The following is a 23,393-nucleotide window of genomic DNA, read 5'->3' on the forward strand; positions in this document are numbered from 1 at the left end:
GAACGCGAAAGAGAAGAAAGTGAAAGAAAAGAAGAGCATGAAAGAGAAGAGCGAATTAGAGCCTTTGAGCTACAGAAACTTCAATTGGAAGCAATGGCTGCAGCAGCACAGCCAGTAGAAACTACGCAGTTACCTGAGCAGCCTTTAAAAATCAGAATTCACGATGTCATGCCACGTTTCAACCCTAAAGAAGATGAAATAAGTTTATTTCTGGTGTTATTTGAGCGTCAAGCTAAAATAATGAATATACCTGCTGAAAATCAAGTAACTCAACTTATTTCATTGCTGCCTCCTGACATTGTTCAGCTTATTGCTAGAGAACCAGAAGAGGACGCGGAAAAGTAGGAATATGTAAAAACTTTACTGTTACAACGATTTAAATTGAGTGAGGAAAAATTTCGACAACTATTTAATAAACACCAAAAATCTACTGAAAGTACTTGGTATGATTTCTACTATGAATTAAAGAATTATTTAGAAGGATGGCTTAACGGATTAAACATTAAAACTTTTGAACAGCTAAAAGATCTCATGCTGGTTGATCAAATTAAAAAGCGTACTTCTCCTGATTTCAAAGAACATTTTATGGGTCAATGGACAACCATCATTTGACCTACTGAAATGGTTAAGAAAATTGAAGATGTGAGAAATACAATAAAACTGAAATTTTCTGCCAATCAGACTGCGAAAATTAACAAAGGATCATTTAAACCGTGATATGATTATTTTGTGAAAAAAATAGAGCATCCGCCTCATTTTAAGCATTCTGATAAATGGGATGATTCAAAATACCAGAAAGATCACCGACAAAGAAGTCAATTTCAAAACAAGGACCAAGAAAATTTATATGACAAAAGATATTGACCACGTTGTGTCGAGTGTGGATCATATGAACATTTTAAGCCTCAGTGTCCTCGCTTAAACCCAAATGAAAAAGTAAATTGCATATCTTCAAATGATGATTTTTTAGAGACATATACAATTAACGGTTTAGTTAATGGGTATGAAATGCCTATTCTTCAAGACACAGGAGCCACTGCTCATGTTATTTCTCAGAAAAACATAAATAACGCAAAAATGACTGGAGAACATGTCTGGATACAATATCTTTTAAATGACCATTTACTGTGTGTACCGTTAGCGGAAATTGAAATTAATTTCAAACTTGGTCATATAAAGACAAAAGCAGATGTTGTTACAAATGATCCTGGTAGATATGTATTGGGTAACAAAACTGCCCAATTGTTCAAAAATAAATCATTCTTAAATTTAGGAAAAAATAAATGCAGTTTTGGCATGATCTCAGGTAAAAAGATCTCGTGAAGAAGATCGAAGTAGAGAAACCGAAATGGAGAAACTAGAAGAACTGACGTTTATTGAGACTGACGAAGATATTTTACAGCAAACTGATGAGGAAGACAATGAAATTAAGAAAGTGATTAATGTTAATTCAAAGGAATTAATTGAATCTCAGCATCAAAGCAGAGATCTAGCGTCATTGCTGAACGAAGCTAAAAATGAAAATTCCAGCAAGACAAATGATTTCAAAGTAAAAGAAAACGGATTGTTGGTGAAAAAGAAATTAGATAAAAATGGAAATGAAAGGGAATTAATTGTTATTCCTGAAAAATATAGGGATCATATGCAGAACCAAACAAATAATAGTGCTAAAGCTCAAAGTAATTTGGTAAATACTCACCCTCCTAAGAGTCAAGCCTCTGTCAATGCTTCACAGAAATCAGACAAACAATCTAAGCGTTTATCTCCTGATGAGAAAACTGAAGTTATTGATATAGGAGTTGACTCACCTTATTTACCTACTGATTCATCTTCTGTGGATAGTGTGTATGATTATTCCCCTACAAGTTCCCCGTTTCCTTCTTCTCCAAAAAGCAAAGATGTGTTTGACAGTTTGTTAACAGCAGATCAAAGAACTTCTGATAAAAGAACTCATGAAGGTGCTTCTAAAGCTAAGAAATTAAAAATACGTTCAGAATCTATGCACGCGTCAGAAAACTTAACAAAGAGGCACAAACATGATAAAGGAACTTAAAGTTGTCACATTCAATGAGAGTGCAAGTACCAGATAAGAACAAAAGTTCATCTCGCAAAGAGCAAGAACTATCTGACAAGAAAGAATTGACAAAATTGAATGATTCTCAGTTAAAAGCTCCAAATGAATTGCCAAGTTCTGGAGTTGAGATGCAAGTCAAGGAGAAGTTTTTAAAGAAACTAAACAGACAAGAGTGAGTTGTTGAAGAAGCAAAACTGCCACAAAAGTCTTTGTCACACTCATCTGATTTCAATAAGGAGTTTATTTTGCAACAGGGTTGCCATGCTACCTGGAAAAAAGGAAAATGTCGGGGAATTCGAAAATTGACCAAAAAATTTGGGGGAAAATCAGGAAATTTAAATATTTTAGTCAAAATCTGGAAAAGTCAGGGAATTTCATATGGCGATCCTCCCCCCCCCCCCAAAAAAGCGAGTTTACCACCGACGTTGGAAACAATAACTTTATTGGTGTATTGCGTGAGCGTCGTTCGGGCAGCTGGCATAGAGCCAATTTTCGCAGCTCCAATTAGATTGTCTTTTAGAAAGGCAAAGCAAGTTTCCAGTAACCTCGAGAATCGCATGCGCATGTGCAGTGCATGTTGAACTGAACTAAATACTTATTCTCATATAAAACAAAATCGGTTTAATACTAATATATGGTACCATGGAAGTTAGAATCAAAGAATATGTATTGTTAAGAAGGAAAATTTCTCTACAACAGGAGTGGCTCCGTTCCAACGTAGAGGGAAACAGCTGCGCATGCACGATATATCTGTCATCAAAGCTCGAAGCCAGTGTCGAAGTTCGAAGGTCACGATAAAATAAATATCGTTTAAAATTTCTTTAAACTTTAAAACAAAAGAAAATATTTTTACACGCAAGTAAATTAATTAATGGATTAGTTATTTTGAGAAAAAAACTATGAAAATCCGCGTTTAATATTCCTCAATTTCCTGTACACATCGCGAAGGGAAAAATTCTGGCCACCAGGTTCCGTCGCCAAATCCTTTGGTGAATTTTATTATACGCTTTCTAGCGCCGTATAAGAGCATTACATCTATGGAATCTTTCCTTCTTTACATAGACGTTCTTTGGTCTCCATGTATTCTATTCTAACTTCCATGTACGGTACACACGGGATTTGGTAACATTATGATGCCTTATTTGTCATTTTCCAATAAAATAAAGAAATACTAATCTAGGCTAACCATTAAATATAACTAACTATATTCGCTAAAATATCCTTGATTATTCTAATTCAATTTTTAATTATCTTTATTTTTATATTTTTTCCGTATCATTTAATGTTGCTTCTTCCCTCTAAATTTGTTTATTATTAGTAAATAATACTTTCAAATTTCAGGAAATTTTCTCTGGCATAATCCTGAAATTAATTCTAGCAGTAGTAGCATACCATCATGAAATTTAATGCACATTTTTTTTGCTTATCTATGCTGCTAAATAAATGTAAAATACCTGAATTTATTTAAAAGTACCATTAAATATATTTCTTTCATTAACTGCAAAATGTCTGCAAAAAAGATTTTTTTTTTAATCCAGATTGGGCAGATTCTAATCTCAATCTTCAGTGGAGAAAACAATTCCTATTATAGTTAGAATAATAATCCTTTGGGGATCAATTATATATATACACTGAAGTGACAAAAGTCATGGGATAGCAATATGCAAATATACAGATGGCAGTAGTATCGCGTAGAAAATGTATAAATGCGAAGTGCTTTGGCAGGGCTTTCATTTGTGTTCAAGTTATTCATGTGAAGAGACTTTGATGTGATTATGGCCGCACGACGAGAATTAACAGACTTTGAACACGGAATTGGTAGTTGGAGCTAGACGCATGGGTCATTCCATTTCAGATATCGTTAGGGAATTCAACATTCTGAGATCCACAGTGTCAAGAGTGTGCCGAGAGTATCTAATTTCAGGCATAACATCCCACCGTGGACAGAGCAGTGGCTGACCACCTGCACTTAATGACCGAGACCAGCGACGTCTGCGTAAAGTTGTCAATGTTCACAGACAAGCAACACTGCATCAAATAACCGCAGAAATCAATGTGGGACGTGTCCGATAGGACAGTGCGGCGAAATTTGTCTTCCTTGGGCTATGCCAGCAGAAGACCGACTCGAGTGCCTTTACTGACAGCACGACATCGCCTGCAGCAACTCTCGTGGGCTCGTGAGCATATTGGTTGGTCCCTAAAAGAATGGAAAACCGTGGCTTGGTCAGATGAGTCACGATTTCAGTTGGTAAGAGCTGATAGTAGGGTTCGAGTGTGGTGCAGACCCCACGAAGCCATGGACCCAAGTTGTCAACAAGGCACTTTTCAAGCTGGTGGTGGTTCCATAATGGTCTGGGCTGTTTTTACATGGCATGGACTCAGTCCTCTGGTACAACTGAACTGATCATTGACTGGAAATGGATACCTTCAACTACTTGGAGATCACTTACAGCCATTCATGGACTTTTACTCAAACGTACTCAAACAACGATGGGATTTTTATGGATGACAATGCGCCATGTCACCGGGCCACAATTGTTCGCAATTGGTTAGAAGAACATTCTGGACAATTCCAGCGAATGATCTGGCCACCTAGATCGCCCGACATGAATCCCATCAAACATTTATGGGACATTATCGAGAGGTCAGTTCGTGCCCAAAACCCTGCACCGTCAACACTCACAATTATGGACGTCTATAGAGGCAGCAAGGCTCAATATTCCTGCAGGGGACTTCCAACGACTTGTTGAGTCCATGCCACGTCGAGTTGCTGCACTTAGCTGGGCAAAAGGAGGACCGACAAAATATTAGGAGGTATCCCATGACTTTTGTCACTTCAGTGTAAGTCATATATAATTTATTATGCAAATGTATTAATGCAAATTTTTGTGTTTTCAAGTAATACCATAATTAATTTACCTCGTAGCACAGCCAACATGCATTATGCGGATTGACTGGAATTTTCTTAAAATACACCTGGAAAAGTCAGGGAATTTCATTGTCCTGTTTGAGTGGCAACCCTGTTTCAAATTTATGCTTTAAACTCTGGTATGGGTGTTATTTTAGCTCAAAAAGATGAACGAGACAATGAACATCCAGTATTATACCTCAGTAAGAAGTTTACAGAAACTGAAATAAGTACTCTACCACAGAAAAGGAATGTGCCGCCATAATGTTTGCTGTAAAGAAACTTCAATGTTATCTAGACGGGCATACTAAATTCCTTATCATGACCGATCATAATCCCCTAGTTTGGCTCAAAAATAATGTGAGTCTAAATCCACGACTTATGAGATGGGCACGAGTATTACAAATAAAATAAAATAATAAGAATTTAAATTAGTATTTTAAACTCTTATTTAAATTTGTGTTCTTTGGAGATGATGTATGGAAAGTTTTCTTCTTTTATTTAAGTAGATTTGCAAATTTTGTATTTTTTTTTTTTTTTTTTTTTTTTTTTAAGATATGATGGCATGTAAGTATACATAACAAGTTATATTTTCTTTACTGTGTCATTCCAAAATTCATTACCATATTGGTAAATAGGCATTGTTATATGTATAAAATATACATTTTCAAGAAAGTTCAGAATAGAGTACTTTATTCATAAATTTATACTTTAATTGCATTTACCCCAAGACTTTTTTTTTCAACTTATGCACAGGATATTTCCAAAACTGTTCAAGCAAATCTCTTGTAAATTTGTATTTCATTTAACAACAATTATGTCAGGTCTTGTGTTCCACAGACTTTGGTGTATAATGTAAGTTGAAAATTTTGATGAAGCAAAAAATTATGCAGAATTAATTTTTCTTTGGATATTATGCTACTGAAAAATGAAAATTTTAAAATAAATAATATATGATGGAACAAAATTGGAAACTAAATCTTTTCTTTAATTTAGCATTAAATGTATTGATGCATAGTAAATATAAAATATCTTGCACAATGAATAGTTGAATTTTTAAAAAATGAAAGCAACCTTTTATTTAAGTATATAGATATTAAATTTTCTTTATTATTTTAGTCTCTATTATATTATATAATGAATATACATGCTCTGAAAATTTTATGCATATAACTGAAAAAGTTTTTTTTTTTTTTTTTTTTTTTTTTTTTTTTTGTAAATAAGAAATATTGGTCAAATTTTGAAGATTTTAAGCTTGTTAAAGGTGTACTGTGTGTATCATTTTATGCATTTGTTAGACAAGTGTGTTAGTTGTTCATAGTATCAACTGTAATGTGTAGCTGTTCAGTGACAATTTTATTGGGAAGCTTCTGACTTATGCTGTATAAGTATTACTGCCTTACATGTTGAACCTTGCTAAATTTCTGACTTTGAAAAGGTCACGGCACAAATCTCATGAGGAAGGATTTATGCACAGCAAAATAACATGATGTGATATTCTGACAATATAATGTGGCCCTGTCTCACCATTATAAACAATAAGTTAGACTTCAGAAATATTAAGAAGTCATGAATAGATATTTGTATCATTTAAAGCAGTAATAGCTTTTGAATAAATGTAACTTTTATGTAAACTGACAGTGAATTTATATTTTTTCATAAAATGCCGCTTATGAGCTAAAATAATTATTTTGTTGCTAATTCTTTATGTCAAAAAATGTATTCTTACTGTATATAGCCCTAGCATTATAATTCTACCATTTAACCCTAGCACGTGGTATTTTCAATTTACTTCAAACTATGAGTGTGATCATTTTAACTCCAAATTAGTTAATGGAAAAAAAATCTAGCATGTTTGAATTTTTATAATGAAGTGTGTTATAATATTAGTTCATTAAATTTATTTTTCTTAGAGTTAAAAATCTTACCCTCCCCCCAAAAAATTTTTATATATTTTTTATTTTACAGAATTACATGTCAGCAGCTTCTCCTTTACTATATAAATCATTAATATAGAATAAAATATTTTCTTATTTTTAAAATAAAATATAAGTATTAAAAATTAAATAAATTACTTGCATTATTCATCTTAACAATTTACACAAGTGAATAACATAGTAATTCTCCCTGCATAAGGCTTACATGCATATTTATTGACCTTGTGCAAACATGTACAGTTTTATTTTTCCTGCATTGGTTAATTTGACATTGTTAATCCTTATTTGCTGAAGGAACATATTTTAGACCTCTCATAGGCTTCGTTGAGGAAATGTAATTCTTTCAAAGCTGTTTGGCCACATCTAAAATAAAATTATGGCAATTAAAAGTTTCCCTTGCCAGTAGTCTCCTTATAGATGATCCATACATTTATCTTAGATAAATCAACAATATTAAGAAACAGACGTACTGGCGAATGTTGGCTTAAAGACTTGACAGAATATTTTTTGGCCATTAGGATCCAGAATATATATTCCATATTTGGTTGCATTGAAGATACTCACAGCATCTGGACGCTTATTCTACGATCACTGGATTTCATCTACTATAGTGTGTACAATACTGACTTAAAAAAACAGGTATCATGTACCACTTCCAACTTTATGGAGGAAACCATTCCATGGTCCTTGGTTTGATATGCACCAGGTTCCATTTGACTTCATTGAGAGGGAGCAAGGTCTCAGGCAGCTTTAGACCAATCATAGTACAGAGAAGTGACATTGTTTATTGCTTGCAGCTAAAGTTTAAGAATATTTATTTGAACATGTGTCCCCATAGTTTCGCATTGGACAGGTCAGTGGCATAGCTAGAAATTATTTTTCCACTTGGAGCAGTACCTGAAGTTACTGCCCTTCTTGATACGCAAACAAATAACTAAAAAATTTACATACAGGGAAATAAATTTACATTTATTTTTGAAGAAAAATTTTAATTTCAATATTTTAAAATTATAGCATTATTTTGCTTTTTTTTTTTTTTTTTTTTTCTTTTTGTTCTCAAAACCGTCGATGACATTGTAGAAGTCTACTTGATTGGTCAGCTTTTATAATGTAAGTAGAAAGAAAGATTTCTTAAATGCATAAACATTTATAGCATTTAAGTACTTCTTCATGCAAAATAAGCATTTTTTTGTTCTAAAATACTTTTTAAATGATTTATATTTAGAAAATTCTTCTCACAACCAGCTGCTTACAGTAACTGTGACAAAAGTTCGCCGTAGATTGCAATTTTTGGAACTTATTCTGGAGATTGAATTTTAGAATAAACTGCAACAATTTAAAAGTCCTGCCCTTTAACATAACATGAGAAATTGCTCTGCTAGCAGTAGGCTGACTGACTGGCAGACAAAATTAATTTTCTATGGACTAGTGATGTGATTCACAAGCAAAAAAACCATAAACCACAAAATACCTGAAATTATGACAATTATGTATTGCCTAATGGAACGGTATATAAAATTGGGAATTAGGTTATTGAGATATTAGCAATTAGTATATTAGGATCTAGTATATTTGATGTATTTCTAATCGTACGGGATCTAAGAAATCCAATTAATTTAAGTTCATAATATAAAGAATTGGCTTGTTATACATAATTTACTGCCAGGACATTTTTTTTTACTGCATATTGTTCATGTGATTTTATATATTAATAGTTCCAGGAATTATTGTAGCTCTCTCTGCATGGTATGAGTAGTTATCCCATTCAGTTGGCAACTGGGGGATGTCTTAAGTAGCACAGCAATGTTGTAACAACGTTGCAAACTGGTTGTGGGTCATGTTGCAAAAACGTTGTAATATGTCGTCTTTCAGGTGCCCAGATGTCTGCAAAACTCAACTATATTGCAACCGTTGCAAAGACGTCTTTATTATGTCTTTGCAACTGAGGTTTATGTTGAATAGACGTCATTATTGTGTCTTTCTCAGGTTAAATTTTTGTTGTGAAAGCATTGTATCACGACGTCTTAGCGACACCAAAATATTTGCAGAATTTGACCTTTTTGTAACAGTTGTGAAAATGTCGTTATTATGTCCTTGTGTTACATATTGATTTATGCAGAAAAATAAGCTTAATAATTAATGTATTTTTCTTCTATTTTAAAATTTTGGATTCCTTGTATTTTTCTAAAGTTTAAATATTTAATCATTTCCTGAAAACCAGAAGATAATACAATTTTTTCTCTTTATACTAAATATGCATAATTAATAATAGCTTTAATTATTTTCAGTATTTTAAACTATAATTTTTAAATAACTTAAATTCTAAGTTACGATTATTTAAGATTTCATCATTTTTTTCCTTAATCCTTTAAGTATGTAAGTGAGAGTAATTATGAAAGTGGTTGTTATAAATATATAACAATAATAGTAGGTTTTATGAGAGTAAAACTGAATCAGACATAAATAAAAGTAAAGCTATATATGTGGGTAAAAAAAAAAAGAACGTTTCTGATTATAACAGCATTATCACATTTGTTTCTATTAAATCTCAGAGACATTGAAAATTGCTCCTGTCGTGATAAATTAGGAAGTGGTTTTTAAGGTAACATGATCAGTATTTTAACTGAACTCAAGTATAAATTTATTGCGTTCATAGTAAAAAATGTAATCATTAACTTCTATATCTCCAAGGTATGCAAATGAAGGACAGTATAAAGTAGTTAATAAATGTGATCAAAAATATACCTAAGTCTAATAACTTCCCATATTCATATCTAAAATTAAATAACCTAACAAACAACATACATGACAGTACTATTTCAAAAAAAAAATGAACTAGTAGTGTTTGAAGGTATAAATAGCAGAAGGAAGGTAACGGAACTAAAATTTCCAACTAATAAAAAATTACTTGTGATTTTTAAATAGTAAGCAATTAAAAGTGCAATAATTATGGATTGCAGTATTTACTAGTAATGCTGATGTTTCTTAACATCATTTCTTTCAATATGTATTTACTTATTTTTAGTTTCTACATTTTAGAAAAGTGGTAGATTACAATGATCATTTCATGCACTTTTTATAATCAATAACTTTCCTTTTGATACTGTGCAGAAATCATTTAAATAATATAGTATACGATAGCAAGCTAAGTACACCAAAGTAAGCTCTTTGTTATCACAAGCACATAAAAAGTAAGTGAAGAAAATAGAATATACTTAATAAAGAATAAGACCTAATTTCCAGCATTCATTTATTGAGATAATCTAATAGACATACATAATGGCAATATTTTAAAAAAACACACAGTGTTTGGAAGAATAGATACCAAACGAAAAGTAATAAAACTGCAATTTGCAATCACAAATAAATATCACATAATTATAGATTACAATATTTCATAGTAATGCTAATGTTTCCTTATCACTATTAGTTTCGATCATATACAGATGTCTGTCCACATTTTTTATACTTATGTGTGAGCACCAACCTTTCACTACGATGATATATGATATAGCACTTAGGATGTTATATCCGAAGCACAGCACTAATCTGTGTATCCAAATATTGCACCACTGAAGATTGGAGAACACCACCATATATTTTTAATCACCGGAAACACATAAAACACCAAAACAGAACACAATGTCTCTCTATGGACAATTGTAGTGCATTGCATCAGATATTTTGTAAACGATGTATTCAAAATTTTGGTGTCGTCTTGCAGAGCAGATATTCACAAACAAAATAAGCACAAATTCGGCACTCGAGCGATGATTTTTCCTCAATTCAAAATAAACTGGCCTCTAGTATTTAATAGTGGGAGCTCTCTAGTATTTAATTCCAACAGTGAATTAGAAAACCGTGAAGAAAAAATTCACGAAAATAAAATGGAGTCAACGAAATTGCGCAGATAGTAATATGTTCGAATTTGGCAACTAACCAAAGCACGGAAACATCGGACATCACAGGTGGTTCTTGAGGCATCAACCGCTAGAAGTTCTGATGTATAGTTGGCATTGTGCTCTGTGGCCTTTGGCTGAAAATAGAAGAATAAATACTTTGGCACGACTTGGATTAGTACCTAAGTAAAACAAACATGAAAATATTTTTTGCTATATGGAAACTACATAATCTAATCATCTATGTTCATTAAGTTGAAACTTAATGAACATAGATGAAGTAAATTATAAATCAAGAAATTGTATTCTTGCAATGACTTGAAAATTATTTGCCAAGTTTAAATGAAAGCACGCAAACCTTGAGATGTTCGTTTATATAAGCATCGGTCGAACAGCAATGCAGTGTAACATTCCGTGATTTATGCAATTGCATTGAACCTTTCGATGGTGTTGATAATTTAATAGAATCTTTCTTAAATGGCCTAGAAGAATTATTTCAATTGAAGAGAATTACGAACAACCACAAGATTATATTTGCAAAAAAATATTTATCGGGCTTGCTAAAACATTTGTAATGTCAATGTAGTCAAATCTCGAATGTACAGTATACTAGGATTAAACCAAGCATTTTGGAATGCATGGAGATGGACAAAAACGTAAAAACACAACAAACAGTTCATCCGAATTTTTATAGGTAATGAATTTCATATTTTTATTCACAGTTTCTCTAATTTTGATGTCAACATTTATTAGTAATTTATCAAAGCCATTAAGTTTGTCAAATTCCTTTAAAAGTGTTAATATTTCTTTCTCCTTTATCATTTTAATTTTTCCGTTTCTGCTTCTCCTGATCATTGGCGAGTTTTCCGTCATATATATTGGACAGCCGTTAAATATGCATCGTCTTTTAACATTGGACGTTTTCTCGGAATTCTTAAAATCGACCCAGTTTTGTCCGTGAATACATCTTCACGCACAATCATATCTTCATGAAAATTGTAAATTTTTGCACTGTATGCGGCAAAATGTTTCATATTATGTTGGCATATTTATTCAAATAAATTCATTCGTACTTCAAAAATAAAGTCTTATTTCAGCAATGAAATAATTGCTAACATGTGATTTGCATTGATTTCTGAAATATGATTTTTTAAAATATATAAAATGCATAAATTAATTACTTTATAAATTAGTTTCATTTTTAAATATTTTGCTATAATATTTATAAAAAATATTTTAAGTATTAATTATTTTAACAAAATTTTAAACAATAATTTAGCATATAATTTTAGTACTAATTAAATTTAATAATTCAAGCATTTATATATAAATTTATATTTCATTAAATGAATCTACCTATATATTTAGATGAAATAAAGTAATGAAACATTGTAAAATAAATCTTACGCGGACTTCAGATTCTTGAAAGGGCAGATTTAGTCTCTTTTCATTCTAAAAGTAACGCTGATGAACTATGAAAAAGATGTTAAAACAACCACGTCTAAAAGGGGGTCATATCATGACATTTCAGCGACGTCGACAAATTGCCAAGATGCAACAGCAAATATTTTTACTTCACTACGTTGTAAAGATGTCGTAAAAGTTACCAAGACCACTTTGCAACCTCTCGGACCAGTTTGCAACATATTTGCTACATCATGTGCTACTTGGAATGTGGTTTTTGTTCCAACATAAGCCCATTGATTTCTCGCGTTATGGATATGAAAAGAAATTTGATGATAGCACCTGAACTAAAATATGAGTTAAATTTGGTTAATTTGGGAAAATGTAAAGAATTATCAAATTCTCCATGCATACTCTCCTTTTGTAAATGGTTAGCATATTCAACTGGCAACTGGAAAATCTGTGGTTCTGACAAGGGAACAGTTTCCAATTCTCCAGTTCCCCAACTGAATTATTTATTATCAGATAAATGTATTTATTAAAACAATAATTTTTCTAATTATTCATTTACGTGGCCACTTATGTTTTTGACTAATCTCTATGAAATTATGACTTGGAGAAAAACTAAGCCACTTTATTTTCAAAGCAAAAATATTAGCTAACCAATAAATAATTGCAGAATTCTACTAAATTTTTCTCTAGCTATGCAAATGAATAGGACACCAATGTATAAATTCACATTATTTGTGCATATGGATTGTCAAATCATATTACAAAGTATGGGGTAATCAGTGCTTTTGTAAAAGAGGATAAACGCGCAACTAGCATTTTATCATTCTCACATATTAAAATGTCATATGTATGTGGTATACATCTTACCATAAAACAGAAAATTGTAATAAGAAACAGCATTTCTTTTGCAATATAAAATTGATAAATTGTGCTATAAACTGTTAATTCTTATCTATTTTTAAAGTTCACTGATAAGCAATTATTATTTTTTAATTTTAATGGATTAAAAAATGCTGTTACACTTTAATATAATAACAGTCATGGTAACTTAGTATCATCGTGCTAAAACATCTGGGTACCTAAAAATAAATTATACAGTTATGAATTATGTATAATCTGATCAGCCTTAGTCAGTTCATGTGGCACTCAGCGATTGAACTTGTTCACCAAGTTTATGTGATGCGTAACACCACTAATGGACATGGCACTAATGTCTAAATCCTTAGCAAACTCTCGAGTGATTGCATACTGATCTTCTTCCACAAGTTCTCACAGGCGCGCCTCATCAACATCAGTAGGTCGGCCAGAATGCTCTGCTTCTTGAATGTCATAGTCCTTGTTTTTGAACTTTGGGTATTAAACCTTCACTGTGTCATATGATACAACATTAGTACCTAAGCTGAATACATGATTTGGTGATATTCTGTAGCTTACTTTTTGCAGCAGAACTGGAAGTAAATGATGTTCTGAAATCTGGTAGTGTGATAGTTCCATTTCAGACACCTTGTACATAATCATAACAAGGTGTTTTTTTTTTTTTTTTTTTTTTTTTTTTTTTTTTACAAATTTCACAACACAGTGTTCTAAAGCAAGTCTCTTCCTTTCAAATGCCAAAAATCATTTGACAAAGTATCATTAAACATGCCAACATGAACTGTTTGCACAGGTGATATTTGCAGTGGTGGGAAACGTTTGTTAAAACCCGATAGAAATGATAAAAGAATATCTTGTTCTTCAGAACCAGGGGGTGAAATGTTGTGACATTGTCCTTTGAAAGGAACAATAGAACCATCATTCGATGAATCAAATTCATTTGTTTAGTTGGAATAATCCATTCATGAAAAGTAAATTTCTGTACTAGATTCTTCATGAGAACTAATTCCTAAAGAACTGTTATTGGATAATTTTTGTAACTTTTACCATTTCTTCTTCTGCCAGATTTTTTTTTTTTTTTTTTTTTCAGTGGGTCTGCACAATTAGTTAACAAGAATCAGCATAATATATACAGATTTGCAGGACTAGTTTTGAAGGTTTAAATTCAGAACTTTCAAATGACAAAAAGAAAGCTTGTGCTAAGGCAATATGAATGAGAGGAAGGAACTCAAACTGCTGGCACAATCTATTGAGGAAAAACTAAAATAACTATGAAGTAATTTCTTAAAAGTTAAGGATAAAGACGGAAAATTAGAAAATGTGATTTCTGGCCAAACTTTCTGCCCTTGTCTGAAGTTTAGGACAAGAGAAAATATATGTATTCCGTTTTTCATAATGTATGCCTCATGTTTCTTAGGGTAGAATTTTAATGTTTTCTTAGCTTGATCCAACGTAAATTAAACCCCATAATGCCTCAGGAGTTCATATCTGGAATGGGGTCTTTAAGTATGAAACTGTGATTTTTATTGGCAGAAGAAAAATAACCTGAAAGTTGAATTTCTGTAAAATATGTGCAGTTTTACTGCTAATTGATAAAAAGAAAGGAATGACAACAGAATTCTTGTTAATCTTCTAATACGAGAGAGGACTTCTAATGTGCTGAGATGAGAATTTTTTTAACTTCTTGCATAATTATGTGAGGTGAAAAGCCTCTGTCAATAGCAACTGCTTTTAAGTAATTTAGTTCTTGATCGAGAACCAATTTAGAGGTTCAAAGTTGAAGTGCTCGGTATTTGAAGCTAACTTCTCTTAGTCGAATAACATGATTTGAAGTACAGTGTTGAAGGAACTTGATTATCTACACAGATTATCTGAATGCAGTAATGTCATTAATAGATCATACTAATAGCTTGCATTCCATAATTACTGGCATTTGAAGCTCACTCAAAATGTCAGGGATATCAGATTAGCTAGTTCTGGATCCCTGTATATGTGGGTATAAAAGGGAATGAACTAACAGATATTACAGCTAAGTCTACTACTACAGTGGCCAAACATTAGGTCCCTCTTGTAGATAACAGGGCATTGATCAAGTGAAAAATTCTCAATAAATGGCAGAGGCATTGAGAACATCAAGCAAAAAATAAGCTAAGAAGTGTTAAACTCGTATAGAGTGCTGATCATCAGTGCTAAATGGAAGAGAAATAGTTCTCTTAACACGATTGAGAATCTGTCTCTGTCGACTGACTCGTGAGCATCTTCTGAAAGGTGAAAGCAATCCATTTTGTGAAAATTTCACTAGCATCCTGATGATCTACCATATTTTAATGGATTGGCAGTCTTTTAAATATTTTCACCTTTTAGCTTTTTCATTTGTTTTTCTAACCTGTGCATTTTTTTAGTTGCTCATATCTTTCATGGTTTTACCTTACCATTGGTGTTTTTTTGTTTTCCACAGTTCTGTCAATATTTCTGTTTTACTTTTGTAATCTATGATGTAGTCTTTACACCAGGTATTGCAGCACAAACATGATTGGAAGTGTGGTGGATGGCAAACAGATTAAGGTTTAGACAGTAGTACTGAAGTTGGATATGTTGCTCGTGACCAATATGTCAAAGAGCAGAAGGGAATTTGATGGCTCATATTCAAAAGTTAATTGAATAACAGGACCAATAGAATTTATTATTGAAAGAAATTTAATTAAATCAGCATTATTGCTGTCATAAAGTAATAGCATTGTCAGCGGAAAACTAGGAAGCTTACAGGGAAGATTAGTGTGAGCATTGTACAAAGAGAAAAACCACAGAAGAAATCACCATCTGCCTAGAAGCCTGTATGTGTCAGTATTAAAGTTTTTGTCAGCCTAGGATTCTATAATGCAATTTTAAGCAACCGCATTAACAAGCTTCAATGCCTACAGAACTTCAGCATTTTTACTAAGAACTTCCATCATTATATAAATGCCACGTTCCTGTATACCAATGTTGGTATTTGTGTGCCGGCCATTAACCCTTTGAAGGGCACCGTGTCAATTTTTTAACCTCCGAAAAAATGCTAATTTTTCTACACCAAAAGCTATAATCTTAAGTGTCTAGTGTTTCCTTTCAATTCTAAATGGTAGCATCACCCTATGAATGTTCAATATTTTGCAGTTATGAAATTAATATACCTCTTTGCAAGGTATCGTGTTGGAAGATTGATAAATTCTATTGGAGGGAAAGAAAAAATTCAAAATCTGCAAATATATGACGTACACATGCTGAATCTTATATATTTACTTCATTTTTGTCAGAAATGATAATTAACAGAAGATTATTTATACGATTTTAAAACCGGTATATACTATATACCGGCGCCCACACTGAGGGTACCACGCCAATAGATGGCAGCACCAGTCTTCTCCTTTTATACTCTGTGACATGACAGAATTTCTTTATTATTATAACAGTTTATGATATAATAATTTTTCATGATTAATTTAGAAATTGTTTAGGATTCAATATTATGTTCATGGAGGAATGAGGAGTTTATTGACTCTGCTCTAGGACTGAATACAAGTATATTAGTTTTATTTATTCTTTGTGTACTCAGCTCGAGTTTCATTCGTCTGTGTTTAGCTAAAATTTTTATTTCAGCACTTACCTCTTTCCCAAGAGAAAGACTCATCGATTACAATATTGCCATCTGGGTCAAAACTTTACACAATTGTATGGGTTAAATGTGGCATGTTAGCCTCCAAAAGACACCCGTTGCTTCGTGATTTCCAAAATTCTAGAATGCAAGGAAAATGAAAGAGGTGATTGACAACTAATTTGTCATTCGGGAGTCGCGCCTTCTTCCTTTGTGAGGTGTGATAAGATCACACAAAGGCAAAGCTCACTTAAAATGGAAATTTACTTAAGGTCTATCTCATAGCATAATCACAAAAACTGCTGGTTTGAAAGCATGCTTTTATTCTTTAGGGAAATTCTTTGTTAATTTCAGATGAAAGACTAGAGAACACGAGAGAAATCTGCGCTCTGGTTGATACAAATAGGTTGTTTCTGAAATAAATTTTGACAGTTGGTGAAAGGAGGAAAAATATTTCTAAGGCCTGTTTTTAGATGCAAACTAAAATTTATCCAAAAGTTGAAAAGGAGCCCCTATGAAGCCAAAGGGGTTGAAAATCAGAATAAGAGCTTTGAGGTGTATCAAAAAATAGAATTGTTTAACAGCGTTTCTTTCTGAACAAAAAGATACATTACAAGCTATATTTACAAAAAATAAAAAAAGGGACCCTTGCGGTCCTTGATGATCTTAAGTGTGTGTGCGTCGAGGGGGGGGGCGATTCTTCATATCATAATATGAAGCATGGTTGTTTTTTCACATATTATCTAAAGTATGAAATACAACTTCAAAAATGCAACATACTTTCTCAGCTGAGTCGGCCGTAGTGCTTCATTTTTCAATTTTTTTAATTTTCGGCTGAGTTACATCTGCTTGTAATATTATACTAGTTCAGTTACAGCATGATACGATTTACACTGCAGTGTTATATTTGCTAATTTTTTTATAAAATAATATTTATTGAATTTATATCAAGTTGAAAAGCATTTTACCCATATTTTACATAAGTATGTTCAACTGGGTTGCGTCATCAAAGTGCATAAAAAGACATAAATTTTATTTTTGAAATTCTAAATTTCTGCCAAAATATTTTTAAAAAAATTGTCTTTAGACTTACATAACTATATTCAAGCACTCACCACTACAGACGCACATTAAAAGTACCCAAAATTAATTTTAAAAACAAAGATTAACAGTTGGCAGCTACCTGGAAAAAAGTGTCCTAGAGGGGTGCCGGTATAAAATATATACCGGCTCTCAAAATTCGGGATTTCGCTCTAAATTTTTTTTAAATCTCAATTTTGTGTCCTTAGGGTCCATAAGTTATAGTTCATGCAAAATTTTACCATAGTTTAAATTGTTTTATATACCGCCCCTCAAAGGGTTAAAACCATGGAGGTAGGAAGTAAGATGGAGTAGCCCTAAACAGGTTTCTCCCGTACCCTGCTCTGAAGCACCGGCGATCCTTACATGGTGACCAGAACATTGGGTCATTTACCATTAAGTTCAATGGGTTTTGATGCGATCGGATGTAAATATTTTGTAATTATGTCGTAAATATGCATATAAATGTACATATTTTCTTTTTTTACAACACTTCAGAGTTCTAAGTATATGAAAACCACATATTTTTAAACGTTTCATTCTGAATGGAATTAAATGCTATACTTTTCACAGAACAGTTTTCTCAGAATGGTTTAATTTGAATGAAATATTTTCACAAGTTTTCGTTAATTACATTAGAAAAAAAAATCTAAGGTAATTCATTTTTATTCGGTTAAGGTACAAAAATTAAGATCAAAGTTTATTGTATTATTAACATTAAAATTATGCATTATTTCTTTTCTATTTATAGAGCTTCTTCCTAAAATACTTTCTTAAATATGACATGATTTTTTGGCTTCTGAGGCATCTTTTAAATCGAAAAATGTAAGTCAATTTATAATTAATGCTCTATTCGGTTCATTTTAAATTAGAGAATTATAAGAAATTAGTGAAATACTTTAAATAGTACTTAACTTCCTCTGAACATTTCTGAAAGGGAATAAAATAAGGATTTTATTTTTAATCAACCCAAATAAGTAAAACGTGTAAGCCCAAAGTGATTATTTTTCAGATATATAAAATTAAAACGATGAGTTTAAAATGAGCAGCAGTAAAGCCTCTCCTCTAAAAAATTTTAAAAGGTACATTTTACAATAATATATGGATGTGAAAAAAAATTATTTTATTTAAATTATTCTGGCATTTGAAACATAAAATAAAAGTAGCGAATACTCTATCAAGGGTATCGAAAGACGTATACAATTTTAAAGGTACCGTAAGGTATTTTTCATTCTTTAAGCATAACATTTTTGTTAAAATCTTTATTTTTGTAGTTCAACAGCTTAGAATTTTATAAAACAAATTCATAATCAAAATCGATGTTGTTAGTTATCGAAAAATAACCAAGATGTGATTTTCACGTAAATGTCACTAAACTATACAAATCCATCACACTATGAATGTTTCTTTCATGCGAAAGTGTCCCTTTTTCGATTTGTATGGAACTGTTGTGTGTTGAAATACTATCAGAATACTGTCAAGCGAGCTTCTGAATGTAAACAAAGAACACCCCATCTGGTGACCGAAGCTTCCAAGCAGTGCTTCACTTCTAGTGCCGGTTGGCCACTCCTTCCTTTCTGACCTCCATGATTCAAACTTGCCAGAGTTGGACAGCTTTAGGAAAAAATAAATTACCATTATAGGTTTAATTTTTATGTTTTTCTAATAATATGCTGGATGTGTGAAAAATTTAGCAAAATGAGAGGACCATTATTGTTCGCTCTGCTCTGCATGTTTCTCTTGGATTGAAGTGAAGTTGGTCTATTTTGCACTTCAACTGCTAATAGATTCATATTCTATCATATTCTCATTCATATCCAGTTATATTCTCTTCAAGACATAGTTTTTCTCATTTAGCGTATTAAGCAGCCCACACACACAAGGAACCACATAAGCAAAATCATAATGTATCGACACATTTCTCAAAAACTATTTTGCTCCTGAATGACCTATGTACGATTCCCCTCTGAGCCAATAAAGTTTTCTTCCAAACCTGTGCCAAAATAAGGTTACTTTTTGCCTAATTTTTTACTTTCATTTATTAATATAAATTTGTTTAAATAGAATACAGGGAATGATATATATTTGACTTAAAAGAATATGAGCTGTGAATTTTTTATTTTAGTAAGTCTAGTATACTATTCTGTGTAATGTGATTTCATATTATTTTTCAGATCCTCTTTTGAAAAAATCGCCTGAAGGCTGGATTAAGCTAGTGGATGACGACAGTTTGAAGCTCCTAGAAAATAAAATCGCAGCAAGCGAAAGTAAATTGGAGGAGCTTATGAATAAAGTCAGAGAGAGTGAAAATAAATTGGAGCAGCTTACAAATAAAGTCAAAGCGAGTGAAAAAAAACTTGAGCAATTAGAAAGCCTTGCAAGCAGAATCCTAGAAAATGAAATAAAAATTGAGGTGTTAGAAAGTCTTGCAAATAATGACAAAGCAAGTGAAAAAAAAATTAAGCAGTTAGAAACCCTTTCATATAAAGTGGCAGCCAGCGAGAGCAAACTCTCATATTTGGAAAAGTTTCTAAAAAGTCTGAGGGAGGATCATAATGCTTCAGTTCAAAAGGTGAGATCTTTATGTATATAGGTATTCTTTTATTATTCATTGAATAATAATTTTAATTTCAGTGATGGGAAATGAATCTTAATAGATGCAAGGAGAAAGGATTAAAAAGTTTTAAGAGCATCATTTCATTCTTTGAATGAGTGCAATAAACATAGGAATAAAAATCCTAGCTAATAGTATATTCTATCAACTGAAAATTTTTTTATTAAAAGGTTTTGTCATGTTTTAATATGGAGGGAACCAAATGTTTAAAATCGTTTTGTTGAGGTAATGTGGTTCCAGGTTGCATCATAACACACTAGAAAGCAGTATCAAGATAATTATTAGAGGCTTGCTAAAACTTCAGAGGAGAATTTTGCTGTGCTTTTTATGCAGGCAGTGACAGACTACTAGGAGGGAGTTTTTTTGAAAGCAAGGCCATCTAAAGAAAACTTGACTGCAAAATTTTGAAGATTTAAATTTGACACTGAATTTTTAAGAAATTCTGAGGAAGTGTCACAAATTTTCAGCCTCATGCAGGAATCCTTAAAAGCTGCTGTAGTGTACAACTAGAACTCATTTCCTAAGGTTTAATTAATAATTTAATTTTTAACAGGGTCGTTATATTGCCACTCTTAAGATTAGTAATATTTACTAATTATTTAGTTTTTGAATTCATTAAATTAAAAAATTTTAAGTTTTTAAATGTTTGCTTTTTACATGCTTCTCACTCCTTTTCTAAATATTTAACTATAAATTTTATATTTAATTTTTGCATGGATATGTAACTCATTCTTGATTATGATATCATAAAGTAAAGAGATATTTATTGGCTTGCCCAAATGTTATTCAATTTTATTGAATAGTTTTTGAACAAATCGTAGTGTGAATTCTTGTGGATATCACCTTATGTTGCGGATAGAGTGGCACGAGAATATATAGCATTATTTCACATTTTTTTCCTATAACTTTTACAGTTATGTGAAACAAGACGTACGACTTTTAGACACAGATAATTTAAAGTTTTTAATACAGTGTTCGATCTGTGGAGTACATGTTTGTTAATTTTTGCTTCCTTAGCAACTTTCAAATTTTTAGCAGCTATGCTAGAAATCCTTTGGAGAGTGAGGTTTAACATTGTACAAATATGTGGAAGGACGGAATAGGAAAAATATTGTGGTTGTAGATTTGGAAGTTTTAAAACTTATTTTCCATAAATTTTACAAAAGTCAGTAGTGGAAAATATTCTTTTGGAAACCATAAGCATGCTTTATGTAACATCACTTCATTTCATAAATTTATTAAGATATGAAAACATTGAATGTTTATTTATTGTTTGTCTTCATCATTTTTAATTAAGATTTTTGTTCCACATCTCTGCCCACTAATGACTGAATTGATTGCTGAATGTAGTAATTCGACTGGGATTCAAATCCCAGTAAACGGGCAGGCTACATAGGAGTTTTCATGGTTTTTCCATGTGTAGGCTGACTTTAAGGCATTTTGCCTCACAATGTTCTCCTTGGAGGCACTCTTAGGCAGATATCCTTCATGTGCTTTGCCTTAATTAGTTAACCTAACCTTATTCTGCCCTGCATTTTCTATCTGGTAATTGATTCTAATTTATCATGTTTGATTTATTTTACTGAGAGTAGTGATGTACGCAAGGGTATCTGCCAGGTAGGAGGGATACTTTCATGGATGAGTTTTGAAGGCAAACTTGCTCATAGCTATGTTATACTTGAACAAGTATACCAAGACTCCCATGCAGCCTGTCCATTCACCAGGATTTGAATCCTAGTCAAACAACCAGAGCTCAGTGACCTTTACTTTTACTGTTGCTGATGGCTGAATAAAGTGCTTGACTGTTGATTTCTGTTCTGAGTAAAGTAATAAACTACTTAATAAAATATGAATTGTAATTAAGTTTTGTTTCCAACTTGAATGCATTTTAAAATAAGAGAAAATTAAAGTGTTTTATAATCTGTTTTGGTTGGTAAGTCATTGTGTTTTAAATTTATAAAATTGCTTATTCATCATAATGATTCTAAGTGTTAATGCATGCTTAATCTGCCAAGGTGGAATCTGAGTAAATTTTATCATTAATGTCCAATGAGAATCTAAAAATTGTAATTGAGGTTCTGCATTATAAAATGATATTTATCAGTTGTTAAAAAATATCTAAGACACTGAATTGCAGAAAGCTAAATTAGAAGCATTTAATTATGTGAACTGTAAGATTAAATGGGATCATAATAAGTATTTAATATTGATTAGTTTCTGTGTACTGATGAAATAGTTACAGATTTAAATATCTTTCAATATTTTGTTACACTGCTAGGGTTTTTATCATCCATGATCATAATAAATATTTAGCATTGATTAGTTTTCATGTACTGATGAAATAGTTACAGATTTAAATATCTTTCGATATTTCGTTATACTGCTAGATTTATCATTCATGCAGAATGGCAAATTGCTTGTTCTCAGAAGTGTTGTCATGTGGGATTCTGTGAGATCTGTATCTTTCAAATTAAGAGCACTATGCTAAATTAACTGAGTTATTTAAAGTCAGTGGGAATACTTCAGAATAATGTATAACTTTATAATAAATTGCTTAATTTATGTAATTTATAATAAATCTAATTCATGTTATTTATGAATGATTTGTGATACATTTAACTGTAATAATTTTTGTGAACATTTGCAGTATTATTATAATTAATTTAAGATCTGTCGTAAATTAATTAAAGCAGTGTATCTTGGAATACTGAGCAGATGACTGCATTTTCTAGTGTGAAACAAATGTTCTTGGCTGTATGCTTCCTCACATTCACTCCACCAACGACTGAGTAATTAAATTCCTGAACACTGAAAATCATCCCACTGAATGGGTTGACTGCATAGGAGGTTTCCCCCCCCATGAGCAATATGAATAATTTCCCTTAAAAGTCCACCACAAAAGCATCTCCCTTCTTAGGAAATTGTTCTCATGTGTTTTGCTATATTCAGATAACTTACCTA

The 23,393-nt window shown here is 31.9% G+C and overlaps 1 protein-coding gene across 1 annotated transcript in view; it reads left to right on the top strand.

Annotated features, from left to right (window-relative positions):
- The window catches only part of LOC118199428 (uncharacterized), a 116,457-nt gene that overhangs the window by 87,703 nt on the left and 5,361 nt on the right, over positions 1 to 23,393 (top strand). The window contains exon 4 of the mRNA XM_085808593.1: positions 19,993 to 20,390. Coding sequence (XP_085664719.1) covers positions 19,993 to 20,390 — 398 coding nt within the window. The remainder of the gene's footprint in view (positions 1 to 19,992; positions 20,391 to 23,393) is intronic.

Source organism: Stegodyphus dumicola, chromosome X1 (genome assembly GCF_044657685.1).
Source record: "Stegodyphus dumicola isolate Sdum_Otavi_A_Nest chromosome X1, ASM4465768v1".
Classification (NCBI taxonomy): domain Eukaryota; kingdom Metazoa; phylum Arthropoda; class Arachnida; order Araneae; family Eresidae; genus Stegodyphus; species Stegodyphus dumicola.